Source organism: Panicum virgatum, chromosome 1K (assembly GCF_016808335.1).
Source record: "Panicum virgatum strain AP13 chromosome 1K, P.virgatum_v5, whole genome shotgun sequence".
Classification (NCBI taxonomy): Eukaryota; Viridiplantae; Streptophyta; class Magnoliopsida; order Poales; family Poaceae; genus Panicum; species Panicum virgatum.
Genome location: NC_053136.1, coordinates 17,298,523 through 17,319,961, shown reverse-complemented (window position 1 = coordinate 17,319,961; position 21,439 = coordinate 17,298,523). Strand labels below are relative to the sequence as shown.

Genomic DNA, 21,439 nt, shown 5'->3' with positions numbered 1-21,439 from the left:
AATGTAGTTTACAAAATTAACTTTATAATTCTTGCGCTTCTTCGCGTGACGAATCTAATAAGATTTTTAACCGCCGATTAGATGTTGGTTGCTGTAGCATTACTGTAGTCAATCATGGATTAATTAGGCTAATTAGATTTGTCGCGCAAAGTTGCACCCATCTATATAAAAATTTTACAAATAAATTTCGTTTAATACTCTGCATATAAAATTTTTTTTTGTTAGTTGTGCTAGCGAACCAGATGGGGCCAAAGCACTTTATGTCGACATGGTTAGAAGGTTCGGAAGGGGGCCAGCTTTACGTCCATCGCGGGTACAGTGATTTCCCGGGCTGCAAGTATATACGGTACATAAAAATTCAAATACGGCGGTAATACGAAGAGAGATAGAAAGTGGGCTCGCATTTCAATAAGTGATGGAGGGCCAGGAATGTTTCAGCACGGGTGGCAAGGTGTACTCGTAAACTCCGTAAACATCAAAAAAAAAATATCACATCGAATATTTTAACACATACATACATGAAGTACTAAATGAAATTTATTTATAAAACTTTTTATATGGATGAGCTGTAAATCACGAGGCTACTTAATCCATGATTTGCAATATTGATGTTTCAGTAATCATTTGTTAATTATAAATTAATTAACATCATTAGATTCATCTTGCGATTTATAATTCATCTGTGCAAAAAGTTTTATAAATAGATTCCATTTAGTACTTAAAATTAATAAAATTCTATAAAAAAATTTTACGTTGGAACTAAACAACCTAAGCTGTCGTTATTAGGCCGCCTCCAGCGGCAAGAGACAGCAGCCAACTCAAGCGAGCTCGGCACAGTGTCGGCACCTGCCTAGGCGAGCGTGCCTATGAGGACATCTCGGCAAACTTGCGAGCTAGGTGAAGAAAAGCTAGCGCGCTCTGTTCATCAATTAAAATATGATATGAACTAAGAGGCAGCCGTTGGAGGCGGCTTTAGGCTTGTTTAGTTCAAACCTAAAAAAAATTTTGTTGGAATTTTACTAATTTGAATTACTAAATAAAGTTTATTTACAAAATTTTTTACATAAATGAGTTGTAAATCACGAGACGAATCTAATGATGCTAATTAATTCATGATTAATTAATAATTAACAGATGGTTACTGTAGCATCACTGTTGCAAATCATAGATTAAGTAGGTTCATTAGATTCGTCTCGCGATTTACAGCCCATCTATGAAAAAAATTGTAAATAGACTTTATTTAATACTACAGGCATGTATCAAAATATTCGATGTGAATTTTTTTATGTTTATGGAGTTTATGGGATGGGAACCAGGGGCTTATGTTCCTGCATATTAGACTGGCGCGCGTCGCTGCCGTCCGCTAGACCTGCACCTAACAGCCTCACCCATGGCGTTGTCTTGGCTTTTTTCTTTTCTGTGAGTTTGTTGGGCCCAGTTGTCAATGAAAGAAAATATTTTAAAAAAAATAATGCATGCAGGGATCAATCGAGCACCTTCCGAGATGATAATGATGGTCAGAGCACTGTGCTTTTATATATGTCCATTATTTATACTTATTAGACATGTATAGCCATAGCTTAATTCAAAATTTTCAAAAAAATGATAGAAATTATTTTCAATCACCAGAGAAAATAATGAAAATTCATGAAAATATGATAAAAATTCACCAAAATTTCAAATCCTTGCGGCCACCATGACAAAATATGCTTGGAGGCATTTATGTGACCAGCATACCTACATATATTGGACAAGTTCATGCATCTTTTTGCACGTTTTACAAATTGTCGAAACAAAGTAATACAGCCATCCAAGCTGTTGTATGATGTGTGCAATTTATTATTATTATTATTATTATTATTATTATTATTATTATTATTATTATTATTTACACATCAATAAATAGAAAATCACATCTGTGTCGAGCAGGCATTAATGAATTGTCAGTACTAAATCAGAAGACCTTGACTCAGGTCAATAGGTCTTCGTCCCTTCCAAAATGATTGTCCTACCATCATACTCGGGTGTAGCGTGTAGCACATGTTATTGAATGGACTCAATACAGTACTTCAGAATTATTGAAACTGGACTGTACATGTGAGTAAACATTATTGAAGCTGGACCATGTTGAAGCGTTTTTTGAATCGATCGGTGACTCTATACAGTACTTCTTTTTAATAAAGGATAATGGGAACAAGTGCGAAGCAAGCTCACGTACGTACGTGAATGGAGGTGGTACGGTCTTGCCGTGTTTCAGGGAGCCCAATATCACTGCATGCACGGAGTGAGTCCTTAAAGGTTAAACGCAGAAGCGATGTCTTGTGCGTGATAGAGAAAACGCGCAAGGTGAAAGGCGCACACATCATACTAGCAAAATTATCTAATAGTCAATAGAACAAGAAAAAGGTACCGAGAAGAGAAGCAGAAATGGAAGCATGATACGCAAACCATTGTATTGTTACCATTTTTTTAAAAACGGAATTGTATTGTTACCATATATACTAGCTTAGTAGGTCGTGACAAAACGATCATCTTAACGCAACAATATATTTTTCTATTGATACATGCTAACCTGTTACAACAAAAGTTGAACATATTTCCACACGACGGATTTGTGGCAATATAACTGACATATATATTGCTACAAAATTTCAAATTATAACCTACCTTTTGCTACAATAATTTATATATTGTCGCAATATGTTTCATTGCAAAAGCTCATGTTTCTAGTAGTGTATTTAATTCCTCACTTCATACAAATTTAAGAGTTATGATACGAAAATTGCAAAAATGGATTTGACTTCTAAGTTCTAACTCCCAAAACGATGACAGGGCAGCTCAGGAACAAGCTTTTAAAGAAGGTGGGCCGTATTACAAACAATCTTGTTTTCATTTTATTGTATCACAGGATATAGTAGAGAAGATCAATTCGGTACTACTCTGAAAAAGATTACAGCAACAATACAATTCTTATGGCAAAACATACCTATTCTGTGAAGAAAAAAATTTATTGTGAATTAAAAAAGACCAGATCGGAATTGAGCCTTTGTATTGTACTTGCAATTTAGTTTGAATGTTTCGTCATGATTCAATGGGTACAATAAACGGTTTGACACAAAATATATATATCCAACTTTGGTCTGTGGTGAACTCACATAATAAAATACAAAAGCACTGGCAAATTGTTCCTAGCTGTCGAGATTACATATATGGCAATCATATATTCTGTATGGTGCCGCAGAAGTCATGCAAGTCTTGTAGCGTAACTTCGTGAAGGGGCTTCATGATGGCTGCTGGGCAACTTCTGTTTGTGAGGGCTTGACACACCTGCTGCATCGTTGGCCGAGCTTTTGGACAGATCTGCAAACACCCAAACGCCACAAGAACGAGCAGAATGATATCCTTTTCTTCATTGCTTGCTGGCTCTACAATGCGCTGGTCCAGGATATCCTTGAGCTTTGTATGCTGCTGTGTTTGGCAAAAGAATGGAAGCAGAAGATCTCCTGGGTGCTTTCCCATCACCACTTCCATGACAACCACACCAAAGCTATATACATCACACTTCTCTGTCAACACCATTGTGGAGGATAGTTCTGGTGATAAAAAATAAAATTATTATAAAAATTATGACTTTTCCTTCAACAATTGTAAAATCATATTTGCGTTGTAATATTAAACGATTAATAAGCCATGTACCTGGTGCCATGTAGCCACATGTCCCTGCAAAGATAGTACTTGAACTTGAGTAAATATGCTTCAACTTCCTGGCCATGCCAAAATCTGAGACATATCCTTTAAAATCACGGTCTAGTAAGATATTGTTACTTTTGATGTCACGATGTATGATGGGTTCATCACAATCGTGGTGCAGGTAAGAGAGGGCTTGAGCTACATCTATCACAATGGCAACTCTTTTGGGCCAGTCAAGCTCTCTTGCAAGTTGTTCCTCGTGAAGAATGGATGCTAGGCTTCCCCTTTCCATGAGATCGTACACCAGAAATCTGCACTGAGAGTGAGAACAGTACCCATACAGCCTGACTATGCATCGATGCCTTGTTTTGGTCAGCACGTCGATCTCAGCATGAAATGTTCCTTCATCAGTGTAGTCTTCCATTGAATGGAGCAGCTTGACTGCAAAGACACTTCCTCGAACTTCAGCTCTGAAGACAGACCCGTGTCCTCCAGATCCAATGCAATATTTTTCATCAAAATTTTCTGTTGCATCAAGTATGTCTTGGAAGGCAATCTTCCCGTTGAAATTCCATATGGAGAACATATCTCCAGGCTTGCTTTTGGTCCTGCATTTTGTAAATTTTTTCCTCCAACAAAAAAGTGCCACGCTTCCTATTGCCATAGCAATGAAGCAAAAGAGACCAAAAGCAAGAAGTAGCGCCAAAATAAGTCGTTTATTGTGTCTTTTCCCCTCATTTCTTCCATCAAGCTCCGATCCTTCACATGGTGTTAAGCCATACCGTTTGTCGCCACAGATATCAGTATTATGGTCAAGAGAAACTAAGGCTGAAGGGAGAGATGTGCCCCCAAATCTGCCACCCAAACTGTTGTATGACAGATTCAGGTTGTGCAGTTGGTAAAGCTGTGCAAGAGTGATGGGGATGGTGCCACTCAGATTATTTCTGCTGAAATCCATTCATATAGGCCAGTACATTCCCCAAGATCTTGTGGTATTGGTCCTGTCAATAAGTTATCTGATATGCGCAACTGCAATAAATGGCGGCACTGTCCTATTTGAGGTGGAATGCTTCCCGTAAACTGATTGCTGCTTAGATCTAGATGAGTGAGATTCACTAGAAATCCTATTTCTTGTGGCAGCAGCCCATTAATCCGATTGGAAGCAAGTGCAAGCTTGTTTAAAGATTTCAGTTTCCAGAAGGTAGAAGGGATGAAGCCAACTATATGATTGTCTGAAACGTCCAATAATTCTAGCCTTGTTAGATTCCCAAAGCTTCCAGGAATGGAGCTAATGATTCTATTCCCATTCAGATGCAGAATCGACAACCTATGGAGCATTCCCAACTCATGTGGTATGCTACCCGATAAATTGTTAAAGCTAATGCCAATGAAATCCAACGAGGTCAAATTTCCCAAACTGGGAGGTATTGGGCCAGTAAAGCTATTATCACACAGATTAAGCTTCTTTAAGTTGTGTAGCATGCCAAGTGTAGAAGGGAGGTGTCCGTTTAGGAACTGATAATTCTGTGAGAGACCAAGGTATGTCAGACTTGTAAGATTACCTATGGAGGGTGGGATCGGTCCGGAGAGGGCATTGCTTGAGAGATCCAGTAAAGTGAGTTCACCAAGTGTACCGATGCTCGGCGGGACCGGCCCTGAGAGGTTGTTGTTGTTGAGGTCCAGATGGGCAAGACGAGGCAAAGCCATGAAGTCGAGCACATCTAAGCGGCCAGAGAGGTTACACATGGGAAGAGAGATTCTGCCCACGACTGGGACAGCATCGCCGCCACTCCAGCCACGGCCATGAGGCACCGTGGTGATGCAGGCAACACCAGTCCAGTTGCACGGGCTGATGTGATTGCTCCATGACTTGAGGCAGCCTGGAGCAAGCTGCCCGGAGACATCGTCGAAGTTGGATTTCCACCGAAGAAGGGCTTCTGCTTCTCTTTCGAGCTGCGTCACCGTCTCTGAATTTGCACGGGAGAGAAGGAGTGGTAAGGAAAGAAGCAGAAGTAGCGACATCTTGAAGGCGAGGAGAAGCATGGCGTGTGTGTTTAGGTGGTGAGGCTGTAAACGCACATAGGAATGACGGCCTACTGGCCTTGAAATATAAGCACACTTGGACACGCTATTCACTGTAAAGAAAGTTCAGAGCCACATGTGTTACACGGTTACCTTGACTATCTTCTTGACTCACTAGTAAAGGCGAGAGTGAGAGGCACAGCAGTGAAAATAAGAAATTGCTGTGACAAAAGACCCTGTGTAATCCTCTAAGTGGGTATGCTATTATTCGTTGATGATGAGGTTCTGCTTTGCTTTCGCCTTTTGACAGAGTAGCTTCCTTCGCAGTAACGCAGGATCGGAGAGGATCACGAAAGGCAACCGTGGAAGCTTTCTTTCTTCTCTTCCCCACTCTGCTTTCCAGCTGCAAGGAGGCTGCTGGGCTCGTTCCTTCATCCCTGGAGCCTTGAGGATCGAGGACAAGGGCCACCGCGTAAACTGGGTCAGGCAGTGATGCTGCAAACAGGGTGGGGCCACCAGGACGTGGAAATAAAGACGAGCCGTACGAGAACGGTGCGATCGACATCATCGATCGGCCGACCATGGGGACGCTCTGGACTAAAAAAACGTAAGTACATTTTATTGCATTTTCTTTATATTAATTGTCTGTAGCTCAGTAAACTCTACACATTTTAATTCTAACTACTAAATTGTCTGCAGCCTAGGTGGGCTACAAGCACTGGACGCTTGACGTATCCAGCTTTTGTCGCAGCTTTTGACCAGTTGACTGCGGATTGAGTTCGGTGGAATCCTTACACTGCAGCTTTGACGATGGCACGCGCTCCACATGGTTTGTCCTTCTTGTGCTACCGTGACCAGCAGCACTGGTTCACGAAAAAGTCTTTGGTCTTCGATATTTTTGTGGAGCCCTACTGCGTGCACCGAGTGATGCGGCAGTTAGGTGTGAGGCAGGAGTTTGCACTTCCACGAGAGCAGATCGACAGAAGTTCGCACCTGTAAGTCTTTGAATTGGTTGTTATTTATCTACGAACGCACAATACAATATTTCACTGTTTGTTAATTTTGAGTAGTCTCACGCGGAAAGGCAAGGAATTGCGTATGAGGCTTCTTGGGCGGCAAAGATGGAGACGGGGGGAGCAGTGGGATCACACTGCCGAGGAGGTCCACCAGGCAGCGTTACCGTATGACGCGTCCACCTACGCCACGTACCTCAGATGGTACCACGGCGCCACACGCTGGCGGTGCTTCCCCGTCTCGGAGGACCCCGAGCCCCACCACGCAGAGATTACGGACACGTTTGCGACAGAGCCACCAGCAGCTTTTCACGTTCTCGTAAGTGCTCGACAAGTTATCATTTAGAACCAATTGTTAACTGTGTCCTTCTTATGGTTCACTTACTACATCTTTTTAAAATTCATTTTGAAGACGGATATATGCAGCGATGTGAGCGAGGAGTTGATTGCGTACACAGAACGTCTCGAGGCCAACCCGCCTCGTGTCGCGAGGACGGAGTTGGCCAGTGGCCTACGTCGACTCACATAGCGCTGCATTCGGGGAGTACGTCGTGCTTCCTGTAGGGGCACGGCGGACGCGGCAGTTCCACAGCACAGGCCTAGTACCGCTCACACCGCCCACGCTGGTACGTCAGACACAGCTCCTTCAGCTGGCGAGTATGCTGGGACCTCTATGCCGACCGGATCTGCTGGTATGTAAAATCATTTTGTGTTTCAATTATTTACAATTAATCGGATAATCAGATTCTGTGTCTGACGCAATTTGCTTGAACGAGCAGCTATACATGCAGCTTCAGGTAGCGAGCATAGTTTCTTCGCGGCCGATCTGGACATGTGGGCTGAAGCGGACCTCCTTGGTGGCGACGAGATTGCCAGAGCCCCCTTGCCGACTCAGCCGACCCAGGAGCTACCAGAGGCCTCGACTCCACTGCACCTCCCCCCCCCCCCCCCCCCCCCCCCGTGATCGCCACGCACACTGTGACAAGTTCGCGTTTCCTACGGATCAGTTAGCAAAGAGGAAGCGGTAGGATTACATCTTCGTGACTTGTCTACTAGTTAATTACAGTACTATGTACCTGTATCATTAGGATTGCATGTGTTCGTATGTTGTTGGGTTATGTGTGTGGCAGCTTTGGATTCGGTGTATGACATGACATTGCGTTGGCTTTTAACCTATACATTGAAATCACGACATTGCATAGGCTCGTACCGTTAGGCCAGTGCAGGGCTATCATCGCTAGGCTGGTGCAGGGAGCTCAGAGTTAGGCCGGTGCAGGGCTATGATCTCTAGGCCGGTGCAGGGGTAGTAGCGCTAGGCCGGTGCAGGGCTATCAGAGTTAAAATTTTTGAATAATTCGAGCTACGCATGTGCCTATATATACATGCAATGCATGCGATGCAACTTCAAAACCACAACTCAACTGAAGTAGATATGTCTGGAGGGTCTTCTAGTGCAAAGGGTTTCGGCCGCGGTAGCGGAAAGGGGGGCAGGAAGGGTCCTCCTATAGTGTGGGAGGATGGACCTACTGTTGGTCCAGAGTTCTTTGGTGAAGCTGTGTATGAGTTCCCTGTTGAGTGCAAGTCTGATTTCACCAAAGACAACCCACTGAGGGGATACGATTATCGTAGGGAAGAGTGGCCAAAATGTTCGCATGGTGAGGACTGCGTAGTGCAGATGATGCATGAAGGGACGGATGGAGGATGTCACTTCTTTAGATGCCCGCGAGCATGGGTAATTGCTATAACTCTTCATTTCCTCAAACTCTAAAATTAACACGGGTTTATTTGTTTTAGTCTTCCGAGGCTCCGGAAGGCTGCAAATTTGCTAGATGGGTTGATCCTCCTCCTATTCATCCACACGCGAAGTACATCTACTACCTCCAGAATCGTATCTTCGATCTAGAAATGGCAGTGAGCACCGGTGATGTGGAAGATAACATTAACAGTGATGATACCGATTCACATCAATAACTCTGCACTGATCCCTATTGCAAGTGCCTGTATCACAAGAACAATGGTCCTCCGCCTCCTTCTCCTCCCCCGCCACCGCTGACAAGCATGGGAGGATACTATGGAGAAGGTGCAACTCAGTTTGCTAGGTGGGATCACTACTAAGTGCATTACCGCTTCCTATAATGACGTTAGATCGTTTGTACTCATTTATATTCCCTAAGGCATGTTAGATTTAGTTATGGCACCTCTGCCATTACATGCCACTGCAATGTTTGTGTTCTTTAAATTTCACAAGGCATGTTAGGTTTAGTTATTGCACCTCTGCCATTACATGCTACTGTACTGGTTGTGTAATTTTAATTCCCTGTGACACGTTCAATTCAGTCGAGTATTCTAAAAACCATATAATGCAGTACCAAAAGATCCATAAATTTTCGGCTCCAATTACAAAGTACAAATACTGGTGAGATAGATAAACTTGCATCGGACTATTGCATCTCTACTACTACGGTAACATGACACAAAAGGCCTTTGCCCGAAATGGTAAACTTGATGAACGAAGTGCAGTGGCATGTGCAACACGATAGCCTCGTGATGAAACTAAACCTAACATGCCTTAGGGAAAATAAAATACCGGGACTACAACTCTTGTGATTTACTGAGTGCACCGAGGATATTTTCTCTTCCTATTTGCATCGGGTCCTGCTTCCTTTGCACGCCGTGCCCTCTCTCGCTTCCTCTCCCTATCCGCTTCCCGTTCCTCCGCCTCCTGACGCTCCACTTCCTGAATCCTTTTGCGGATCTCTTCTTGCTCTTTCTTGCGCTTCTCCTCTTTCTCTTCCTCGTGCAACATTCGTTGCCACCTTTCCGTAGCCCACCTTGCTTGAAGTTGAACCCACTCCTTATCTTGCTGGGTCTGCTCCGTGTCTACCCACTGCATGAAATCACAAAGAGGGGGTGGACTCTATGTCCAACGCAAGTTAGAGGTTGCTGTCAAATCCATAACTACAAACATTACATTCATGTCGTACCTTAGGTCTATCCTGGCCACGACGCTTCGGCGGGTCGTGCGTGTAGTTCTCGCACATAAAAAACCTCATTCCGAAGAAGTCGTCCAAAACCTTTGACATCATGAGCTTGCATAAGGAACCACAGAAGCACATAGACACCTGCATTCCTTCAGGCGCCGGTTCCCTCACCTTGTTCCATGGGATCTCGGTCGATCCTGAGGAAGACATCGTGTAGAGATGTGGTGGTTGTGCTGTGTGGCTGTGTGCTTCCGGGGAGTGTCTTGTGGGGTGGAGGCTATATCGTGCTGATATTTGTACAGAGTTTAGGAGTAGTCATAGCATTGCTTGTCGTGCGAGTAGTGTAGTGCGTGGCAGTGACTAGTCACGTACACGAAAGTGGATTGGTAGTGAGCGCGGCAGTGCAAATCAATTAGTGGTCTCGTCCATGCAAGGCGTGCGAGCAGTAGTGCGCGGCAGTGACTAGTCACGTCCACGAAAGTGGTTGGGCAGCGAGCGGGGCAGTGCGAATCAATTAGTGCTCTTGTCCGTGCAAGGCGTGCGAGCGTACCACTGCGGACTAGTACCATGTTTTTGCCGAGCAATGAGTGGTCATGTCTTTGCCTGCACAATGAGTACCATGCTGAATCATCCAATGCTAAGTATCCGACAAGATACTATTGATGTGAAACGTCACTGGTATTCCTACATGATACACTCCGGCATGCTTCAACTCATGACTACATCGCTCTTTGAAAGGACATCACTACATGGGAAGTCACTATTTACAATACTATTTCGATATGATTACATCTTGAGGCCTTCTTTCATGTAGTCATCTTCGTGACTCTGTCGCTGTTTCAAAGGACGATGCAGGGAGTGTTGCGTCTATAAAAGAGAGGATGCCGTTGTCGAGAGTAGAGAAAATTTACCTTCCTACATATTGAAACAGTTATGAGCTCCTCATCTAGGGCAGCTTTGCGTCGGGAAATAGAGGCGCATTTAGGAGGCCCTCCTAATGATCCAACTAGATGTGTTACGGATTGCAAGGTCTGGCCTAAAGATGTAGAGCCACCCTATTGTTACTGCCAGATGCGTTGTGTTCCCAACATATCTCGTGAGTACGAGACTTTTGGCCAGAGGTATTGGTCTTATAAGAATATTGAGGAAGTCCAAAAGTCGGGTGCAATATCTCAGGTATAGATGTTTTTTAATATGTTTGTCTAGTTTTTTTTTAATTTTTCTAACAATTTTGTTTCGTTTCTTGTTTATGAATGCACGCATTTCAGGAGACAAATACTCATTTTTGTCATTTCCATGAGTGGATTGACACATCTATCAGTCGTCGTGATCAGGAATATTTGGAGTGGTTGAAGAAGGTGGATGATGATGTACGCAAGTCCGGCATTGACAATGTAAAACGTGGCAATGGTAGTGGCCGTGAATGATGGATGTCATAGTGGTCCGTTTCATTCTGATCGGTCCTGCTGTCTTGAATAAGTTACGTTCCTTTATGACCAATATGTTGCGTGTTTGTTTCGGAAGCCTCTTCTGGCTCCCTATGTAATATTTTTTTTCTGTGTCCTTTGTATGTGTACTTGTACTTCTGAAAGTTGTTCTCGTTCGTAATAAAACCGTGCATCGTTTGCTGAATAGCCGGTTGGAGCACGGCGGTAACACATAGCGCCGTTTCAGCAATAATGTAAATTAAGAAATATATTTTTGATCAACCGTCCAAAAAAATTGTAGTATAAAAATAAATTCGTTTACTGGGAAGTTAAAATCTCGTTTCTAGGTTGCTGGGTGGCTTATTGCGTAAATCAAGAGACCTGTCGGCTCCCCAATAGCTGATAGGTCTATTGGGCCGACTGGGGAGTCGTATCGGCCAAAAAAGGCTAGTCGGCTCTTCAAAAGCCGACAAGTCTACTCGGCGCCGACAAGTCTACTCGGCGCCGACAAGTCTACTCGGCGCCGACAGCCCCCCGCGTACGCGGTCAAAATGGCCGCGGGGTGCCTGGGTGGCGAGCCACGTTGGAAGTCGGCTATTGAGTAGCCGATAAGTGGCTAATCGGCAACAGCCCACAGGCACCTATTTTTGCAAAAAAAATTCGCTATTTATTTCTGCGATTAACTATTAAAATAATATTATTTAAAAAAATTCCTGTGAGGACACCTCGAAAGAATCTAGTTAGTGCGCGGGGGTGCTCACTTTATTGATCAGCTTGATTGCTAAGTACACTGAGATTTCATTATTAGCAGGATTATTAGGTGCAGGAAGAAAGATACGTTTGCTTTATTTGAAACATACGTGTCTGAACGCGTGGGCAGTCTAATTACGAATGAAACTCTCAGGATCGGAAACAAGTCAGGGACTAGGAAGCACTTAAGGTATAACCTCAATTGCTTGGATCACTTCTGCACAAAACCCTATTGCTTTAGGAATTGTACGGATGACACATACCTGCTAGTTCATAACATAAACCGGTAGTGATGTATATTTATATAGGACATGCATGCATATATGAATCAAGATAATAGTGGGTTACTCCCTCCGTCCTAAAATGTAAGATATTTTTACTTGTCTTAAATCAAACTGTTCTAAGTTTGATCAAGCTTATGGAAAAGTGTAATAATATTTTAAATATCAAATGAGAATAATTAGATCTATTATAAAATATATTTTCATAATTTACTTATTTGATGTGTTAGATGTTAATATTTTTCTCTATAAATTTGGTCAAACTTAGCCTAATTTGACTTAGGACAAAGCAAAATAACTTGCGTTTCAGGATGGTGGGAGTATCCCTGACTGCTGTTCATCAATCTATCAGTATATTCTCACATCAATCATACACAAAGAAAAAAAGTCTGGATGTTTATTCGGTGGGACCAAGCTATATTATCTTGGCTCTAATTTAATTATCTCCACAAGGATCGATCGCGACATCAACAAAGAAAGACCAGGAATCAATTCAATTTCTGACATCTCAGTTTATGCTATTTTATCCTCGCTTTATTAGTATTCCATATCCGATCCTTTCCCGCACAGCTAACAAGGAAAAGATATATCACCACTCTACACATCTTCGTATTTCAGCTCCGACAACAAAAGATGCTCAATACTCCCATCATCAAGAACAATGGACGAGGTGATAGACGACGGTTATAGTGAGAAGGTATTCGGGGCTGTCGGGCCCTGTATCTCGCCCTACAGGGATGTGCACCAGGTGAATTTTTCCTAGTTAGTCCTTCTAGCCGTGAGGAACATATTTAGGTAAGAAGCCCTCAGTTTCATCGGAGGCTAGTCGGCTGGGCGTGTGCAACAAAGCCACTCATAAAAATCGATCAATTTTCGAGAACGTAGGTGCCTATTTTGGTATTGTAATTTCTATTAATTGTGTGAAAAAATAAGTAGGTGTCCTCTATTTGTGTTTTGGTTCCAACAGGGTAGTATTCAGTGCCCCGTTCCAACAAGACCGAGAACGCCCTTTAAATTGCACCGGGAAGGTATTTGGAGCTGTCGGTCCCTGTATCTCGCCCTACAGGGATATGCACCAGGTGGATTTTTCCTATTTGGTCCTTCTAGCCGTGAGGAACATACTTGGGTAAGAAGCTCTTCGCATCAGAGGCTAGTCGGCCGGGCATGTGCAACATTGCCACCGTCTCATAGAAATCGATCGATTTTGGAGAACGCAGGTGCCCATTTCGGTGTGGTAATTCCTACTAATTGTGTGAAAAAATAAGTAGGGGTCCTCTATTTGAGTTTTCGTTCCTACATCGTAGTATTCTGTGCCCCTTGTTCCAACAAGACCGAGAACGTCCGATTCTGGATCTTGTACCATGAGCTACCCTTTAAACTGCACCGGGATGGTATTCGGGGCTGTCGGGCCCTGTATCTCGCCCTACAGGAATGTGCACCAGGTGGATTTTTTCTGTTTGGTCCTTCTAGCCGTGAGGAACATATTTGGGTAAGAAGCCCTCAGTTTCATCGGAGGCTAGTCGGACGGGCGCATGCAACAAAGCCACCATCTCATAAAAATCGATTGATTTTGGAGAACGAAGGTGCCCATTTGGGTGTTGTCATTCTTATTAATTGTGTGAAAAAATAAGTAGGTGTCCTCTATTTGAGTTTTCGTTCCTCCGGGGTAGTATTCTATGCCCTCGTTCCAACAAGATCGAGAACACCCAATTCTGGATCCAGTAGCATGAGCTATACCCTTTAAACTGCACCGAGAAGATATTTGGGGCTGTCGGACCCTGTATCTCACCCTACAGGAATGTCCACCAGGTGGATTTTTCCTATTTGGTCCTTCTAGCCGTGAGGAACATATTTGGGAAAGAAGCCCTCAGTTTCACCAGAGGCTAGTCGGCCGGGCGCCTGCAACAGAGCCACCGTCTCATAAAAATCAATGCGTTTTTGGTGAACGTAGGTGCCTATTTCGGTGTGGTAATTCCTATTAATTGTGTGAAAAAATAAGTAGATGTCCTCTATTTGAGTTTACGTTCCTACATGGTAGTATTCTGTGCCCCCATTCCAACAAGACCGAGAACACCCGATTCTGGATCCTGTAGCATGAGCTATACCCTTTAAACTGCACCGGGAAGATATTCGGGGCGGTCGGGTCCTGTATCTCGCCCTACAGCATCGTGGCTCAATGCATTCATGGGCGATGGATTGGTTTTTGGAGAGTTTAGAGTCTTTTCATATAAATCTATAGACTGCGAACTAATTTTTACAAAATACAGGGACTTTTTGTAAAATTTTAGAATACATGTTATTTTTAAAAAGTTTAGGGTCTTTACCATAAAAATCTATGAATTGTGGTTAATTTTTGAAAGTCTAGGCTCTTTTCTGTTGTTTATAGACTTTTTACAAAATCTACATTCAATCTGATGGCCCGGATCTCACATCGGGCCGATTGGACGGCCCACGAGGCTCACCGGAGGGACATAATCTCCGGTTTGTAGCTATATAGATTTTGCTGGGCCTATGCTGGTAAGAAGGCCGAAGGGGGCACATGGAGAGAACAATGTTTATGCCAGCCCAAGGGTGAATACTACTTGTTCACCACCGGGTAGGACATTTTTAATCCATGCCCAAAATTATGTGTAGTAACCAGGACGTGGGCTCTAGCATGTAGATATGTAACAAGCATCACATGGTTGAAGCAATACTGAGCATGTAAGACCAAGCCAAATCTGACGGTCATCACTAGGATGGTCAGAGCTCAACCTTAATGAAGGCTAAGCATGGCAACTTCTGTGACTAGATAAACATTATTCCGGACTAGACCGACACCGGTCCATGTCACGGGAAGGCTCACCGCGCGAGATCGGCTTCTCGTTGACCGCAGTAGTCTCACCATCGAGCGCGTCAGGGATGGGGTCGGCGGCTAGCTAGCGTGGGTAGCTTAGATCGTTAAAGATTTTAATCAGTTGACAAAGGATTAATTGAAATCCATCTGCTGCAGCAACTAACTATCCACCATTAGCAATATCCATACAATGTTCTGTTCCAAAAGCTAGGAGAGTGATTCCTAGGAAGTACATTAGTCACTAGCTAAATTGAATAGCACCCATGACAATATCGACTTGTAAACTCAACAGACTTCCTGGGTACACACCAACAGAAACAAGATGACTCATATCCCACTTCTGCAAGTGTTGGTTCCTGGGTCGCATAAGAACAGCAGTCCTGGCATTGTTATAACTAAATCCAGGGTCAGAACAGTATGTGATATTTTTAAGGGAAAATTGGTTCGGTAGCATTGAAAGAATGCGACTTCCGCAAAATACCATTGAAAGACATCGGCCCCATGAAATACCATCGAAATATTGCACCGTCCACTGCAAATAGCATTCCGTCACGGTCGGGAGCAAACGCCGGCGCTGCTTCACCACGCCCGTCTCATCCATCTCTTCTTGCGTGTCCCAGGCTCCCAGCTGTGGCCGGCGGCTTGGCCATGGCCACCCCCAGGCCGCGCCGCCTCTCTCCCAGCAACTGCGCTGCCTGACTCCTCCAACTCCGCCTCGTCGACCATGAGGCCGTCGCCCAGGAGTGCTCCCTCGTGTTCCAGGCGAGCCGCGCTTCCCGCACCACCGCACGTGCTCCTCCGCCGCGCCTACGCGCTCGAGGCGCTCGGCCGCTACGAGCTCACTCTCGCCGATGCATCCTCCCCCGCTGCCCTTGGCGCCTCTGCCGTTGTTGCTGGACTTGGCCCTTCCCTCCCCTCCCGTCCGTTCCCGTCTCTTCTCCCGAATGAGTCAAGCCGGGCTGCCAGAGGGTCAGGGGAGGAGGTGGAGGCGGCGGCGGCAATGGGCGGAGCGGATGGGCCGGGCCACCCGGCCGGCGACGGCCTCAGGCGGACGAAGCCGGTGACGACCAACGACGGCGGGGAGGGCGTGGCGGTGGCGAGCAGGAAGGGGAGAAGGGCCGGCAACGCGTCCATGGCCAGCGGGGCTGGCTCCGGGGGCGGCGGCACGTCCATGGCTCCGGGGAGGCAACGCGAGCTCCGCGGTGCGGCGGTGAGTTCCGCGGCTGTCCAGGAGGTGGCGCGCGTGAGCGAGCTCCGCGGCTGGCCAGGGGCGCGGCGCGCAGGAGAGCTCCGTGGCCGGCTAGGAGGCGGCGCGGGAGCTCCGCGGCTGGCAAGGGCGTGGCGCGCAAGCGAGCTCCGCAGCCGGCCAGGAGGCAGCGCGGGAGCTCCGCGGCCAGCCAGGGTCGCAGCGCGCAAGCGAGCTCCGCGGCCGGCCAGGAGGCGGCGCGGGAGCTCCGCGGCTGGCCAGTGGCGTGGCGTGGCGCGGCAGCGAGCTCCGCGGCCGGCAAGGGTGACGCGCCGGCGAGCCCCGTGCCATGGCTGCCTCTCGCCATTGCCAAGCCGCCGGCCACAGAAAGAGAGGGAGGAGACGGGCATGGTGCTAGTGCAGACCGGGAGCACATTTTGACGAAGGCGCCGGCGTTTGCTCCCAACCGTGACGGAATGCTATTTTCAGGGGATGGTGCAATCTTTCGATTGTATTTCACGGGCCGATGTCTTTCAATGGTATTTTGCGGAAGTCGCGTTCTTTCGATGCTACTGAACCAATTTTCCCTATTTTTAATTACTCCAAGCTTCTCAGCAGAAAGCAGTCTAGCTATGTCAACAAATACGTGGAAGCTAGCCTGAAGCCCGTGGCAACGATAATAGAACTAAATCCAGGGTCAGAAAAAGAATTGGGATGTCCGCAACTGACCACATGGCTCTTCAGTAATAGGGAATTGCCCAGTGAAAGAAAAAAAAATGAGTTGATCTGCTGAAGAACATGATTTCCTTCTACCAATCATCATGTATAGTCATTACTCATTAAATATATGTTTATAAAGCAAACATACAGTATGGAAAATGAACAAGCTATCCTATCAAGCATTAAGGATGGATCCGGATGGCTGAACATCCGAATTATCCGTATTTGTATCCGCTTAAAATTTAAATATGAATATCCGTATTCGTATTCGATTTTAATATAGATGTCATATGGATGCATCCGAATCCGACTTTGAGAACTTTTCTCTATCCGATTCCAAATTCGTATTCGAGAAATATCCGATCACATTCGTATCCTTCCGTATCCGCAAAGAAAAAGTGACTAGTGAGGCAATCTTAAACTTATCTTTATACCTAATTACTTAACGATGTACACTATTTAAATTATTTAAAAAACTAGATAACTAATAATATATTTATTAAAATTAGTAATGATATAAAAATTAACTTTAACTATTTAATATATTTATTTCATGATTAAAATTATTTTATACGATTCAAATTAATTATTTATTTAATGATAAAATCTTTTTTATATATCTTAATTATTAAGTATTTAAATATTTATTTTAAAATTAGTATTATATATTGGATATAAAAGCTATACATAGATAATTATATTCTTTTTTATTAGCTATCTTCTAATCCTTTACTCCCTACTTGTATAATAATTTTGATCTACTATAAAATTTTTGATAAAATAAATTGATATTCGTGATATCTCTATGTTTCAAATCGAGAAGGTATCCGGATTCGAACTATTCGTTTTGTATTCGTATCCGATGAGATCCGCATTCGCATTCGTATCCGGATTAAAATATGATAAAAGGTGACGTTCGGATCCGATTTCATCCGTATCCGATCTGAATCCATCCTTATCAAGCATCATTACTTATCCAGGAAAGCGTTCATATACGTGTAAAATGTCATTTTGAACAAGTGTGTTGTGGCTCTAGAAGGAGGGCCACAGCCGGGTGGCGTAGTGCACCCACCTAACCCCGGAGGGTGGATACCCGGGGAAGTGCAAGCTATTCCTCATATCTACTCATGAAGCAAGAACACAAGAACACTCGGGATTTAGAGTGGTTCGGGCCGCCGGAGCGTAATACCCTACGTCCACTGAGAGTTGTATTGCTCTTGGGCCTGTGGATCAGTCTATCCTCTGCCTCCAAGTCTCTTCTTGGACCCCCCCATTCTCTAGCGGGCGTTCCCCTTTTATAGTGCAAGGAGGACGCGTACACAGGTGTTGGACCCCGACAGATGGGCCCAACAAGGAGGTATACTATACTAAATACACTAATGGTGCTACAGTGATGGAGAATCTCTTGCCGGATACGCTTCACCGTCCTGTAGACTCTCTGACCGAGGGGGTCTTCCCTTTTCCCATCGGTGAGGCGCCCGTTGTAGGTTGCAGCGTAGACTGTTGGGTCTACCGTGTAGCCGTGATGATACTCTGTCGCCGAGTTGTCATGTCTAACTGGCGTAGTAGACTGACATGTGTGGCGTAAGTGGCGCCAGCGGCTGTACTGTGCACCTTGGTAACGCACGACCAACAGTACAGCCTGGCAAAAGTCTCCTCGGGCTCTGCTACGGCAGAGCGCACTTAACGCTCCCGTATTGAATGCGGTAGGTGGGCAAGTCTTCCAGAGGAAGCTTGGCAGCCGCGCGCGTACCTGTGCCTGCGGACACGTGGCGGCTCCAGACCACTCCTAGGCAGGGTGTCTGTTCCCTCCCTACTGAGGGGTCCGGGACCCCGTGGGGGGTCCGGGGCCCTCGGCCATTTTGGTCCTGAGCGCTTTCTTCTCCAGGACACGTGGTGACACCGGACCTGTCCCGAGCGGGAAGCGGGTCCGGGGCTCTTGGTCCGGTGAGATGGAGCCGGACCCTAGGGATCCGGCTGCTCAGCTCCTTAAGGCGTAGTTACAGATAACTACACGAGTCTTGTCATAGTAAGAGGGGGTACCCCAGTCCTGAGGTACCGACAGTGGCCCCCGAGCCCACCTCGGGTGAGGTACGAACCCACAGGTGGGGCCATTATCATGACGCAATGCTGATTGCGTTGGCGTGCCCATGTCGAGAGCGGGTGCTCCGGACCCCCTAAAGGTCGTAGCACTTGTTGCCAGGTTCTGGTACTAGAGCGTTCTCCGCAGGGCGGTGAAGGTTCTGGTACGGGACCATGATAAGCGGCTGCACGGACCTCGAACCGGCCAGGGAGCGAGCACCACTTCCCCGGACCCGGCTTCAGGCGACCGTGGCGAGTGGACTTGGATTGTTGCTGACGATCCCATGAATTACGCCACCAGGCCTTGCATCAAGGTGTAGGAAACCAGGCCTTATACTAGAAAGGAGCCCGGGACCTCTAGGGACAGTAGTCTCGGATACTAGGGGACCCGTAACAGGGTAGTGAAGTACGTAGACTTAGGGTACATTACCAGGCTAAGCTACGCAGAACTTCCCTACCCCAGAATACGGGCACCACTTCTCCTGGGCAGGTCCCTAGAGGTCCGAACTGCCTTCCAGCTAGAAGGGGTGCCTCCACCTGACCACAAGCCAGCAACTCGATTTGGATCGTTAGCAACAAAAGAGAAACTCTGTTCGGGTGAAAGAAACATGCAAGCTGGACGGGCAAATGCCATTAAGTTAACGTAAAGATAGGACATAGAAAGCAAATCTCCTTTACTGCTTGATTCGTGGTGTACATCAGAGGTCGGGATTACGAGAGCGGACCTCTACCGCTCTGGACCACTTGCTGGTGTCGCCTGTTTGCGCGATGAAGCCAGAGGTCGGGTTTACAAGGGCGGACCTTTACCGCTCTGTACCACATGTAGGCACCATATTATTACAAAGGAGAATCACACTCAATCCTATCTAGCGGTAACCTACAGCTGCCATTCGTAAGGCGTGTACTTCCCTGCCGGAGTGGGACTGCCACCTTGGAGATTCCTCTGCTGTTGGGGGCGGAGGCGCCCTGGATGAGCTTATACAGCATCATCCAACATCACCTCGGGAGCTTGCAGGACCCTCCTTTTCACAAGAACCGTTTCATGCTTAGTTTGCATGAGAACAACTTCTTTGGCTTTGAATGGGAGTGGCCCTGCCGTTGCCAGCTACCACCGGAAGCCAGCCCGATGGCCGCCCTCGATGCGCTGAAACCAGCTTGACATCCTGGCGCAGTGGAAGGACGGTTGCTCGTTTGGACGAGCACGGAGCGTGGAGAAGGGCGGTCGTTCGCCGGCTTCGCCTTGGTGCTGGCACAGGGCCCCCGCGCCTAGCAATGGAGGCTGACGCCTATCTGCAGTAGCTCCAAGGATGGCTTGAGCCGGGCGAGGGAGAAGGTGACAAACATCCTTCCGGCTCCAGGCTCCATCTTGAGAGGGAACCTCAAGCCGACGCTGTGCCGCCGCGGGAGACCCTGAGTGGTTGCTTGAGAGAAAACCTTGAGCCGACACTGGAATGGCGTAAGGCGACGCGCAGCAGGCGTCGCCCCTGCGCACCACTGTGCCGGCTCTGAGGTGTCGCAGTAGCGACGCACAGTAGACGCCGCTGCCATGCGCCACCGCACCGAGGACACTGCCGCTTCGGTGCTGGGGCGAGCGGCGCAGGTGGCGCCGTGCCCTTCTTCATCTTCTCGTCGTTGTTGCAGAGGATGAGCTCAACCTCAGAGACGAGGAAGTGAGCGAAGATCTGACCGACGCTTGCGCGATCCCCACGGATGGCGCCAGATGTCGTGGCTCTAGAAGGAGGGCCACAGCCGGGTGGCGTAGTGCACCCGCCTATCCCCGGAGGGTGGATACCCGGGGAAGTGCAAGCTATTCCTCAGATCTACTCATGGAGCAAGAACACAAGAACACTCGGGATTTAGAGTGGTTCGGGCCGCCGGAGCGTAATACCATACGTCCACTGAGAGTTGTATTGCTCTTGGGCCTGTGGATCAGTCTATCCTCTGCCTCCAAGTCTCTTCTTGGACCCCCCCCCCCCCAATTCTCTAGCGGGCGTCCCCCTTTTATAGTGCAAGGAGGACGCGTACACAGGTGTTGGACCCCGACAGATGGGCCCAACAAGGAGGTATACTATACTAAATAGACACTAATGGTGCTACAGTGATGGAGAATCTCTTGTCAGATACGCTTCACCGTCCTGTAGACTCTCTGACCGAGTGGGTCTTCCCTTTTCCCATCGGTGAGGCGCCCGTTGTAGGTTGCGGCGTAGACTGTTGGGTCTACCGCGTAGCCGTTATGATACTCCGTCGTCGAGTTGTCGTGTCTAACTGGCGTAGTAGACTGACATGCGTGGCGTAAGTGGCGCCAGCGGCTGTACTGTGCACCTTGGTAACGCGCGACCAGCAGTACAGCCTGGCAAAAGTCTCCTCAGGCTCTGCTGCGTCAGAGCGCACTTAACGTCTCCCGTATTGAATGCGGTAGGTGGGCAAGTCTTCCAGAGGAAGTTTGGCAGC

General features: G+C 46.6%; 2 protein-coding genes and 1 long non-coding RNA gene across 3 annotated transcripts; 1 reads left to right on the top strand and 2 right to left on the bottom strand.

Moving 5' to 3' along the window:
• Positions 1-3,042: 3,042 nt before the first annotated feature.
• Positions 3,043-5,777, bottom strand: LOC120697878 (MDIS1-interacting receptor like kinase 2-like). Its single transcript, XM_039981252.1, has 2 exons — positions 3,697-5,777; positions 3,043-3,593 (listed from the first exon to the last, which is right to left on the bottom strand). The coding sequence occupies exons 1-2, from the start codon at positions 4,646-4,648 to the stop codon at positions 3,217-3,219; spliced, it is 1,329 nt and encodes a 442-aa protein (XP_039837186.1). The 5' UTR covers positions 4,649-5,777; the 3' UTR covers positions 3,043-3,216.
• A 3,324-nt stretch (positions 5,778-9,101) lies between these two features.
• On the bottom strand, positions 9,102-9,976 carry LOC120651663 (hepatoma-derived growth factor-related protein 2-like). The gene is made up of 2 exons (XM_039929238.1): positions 9,710-9,976; positions 9,102-9,642 (listed from the first exon to the last, which is right to left on the bottom strand). Exons 1-2 carry the CDS (start codon positions 9,914-9,916, stop codon positions 9,334-9,336), a joined length of 516 nt encoding a protein of 171 aa, XP_039785172.1. The 5' UTR covers positions 9,917-9,976; the 3' UTR covers positions 9,102-9,333.
• Positions 9,977-10,626: 650 nt separating this feature from the next.
• On the top strand, positions 10,627-11,340 carry LOC120651658. Its single transcript, XR_005666272.1, has 2 exons — positions 10,627-10,882; positions 10,975-11,340. It is a non-coding gene; the product is annotated as an uncharacterized LOC120651658 (long non-coding RNA).
• Positions 11,341-21,439: the final 10,099 nt, after the last annotated feature.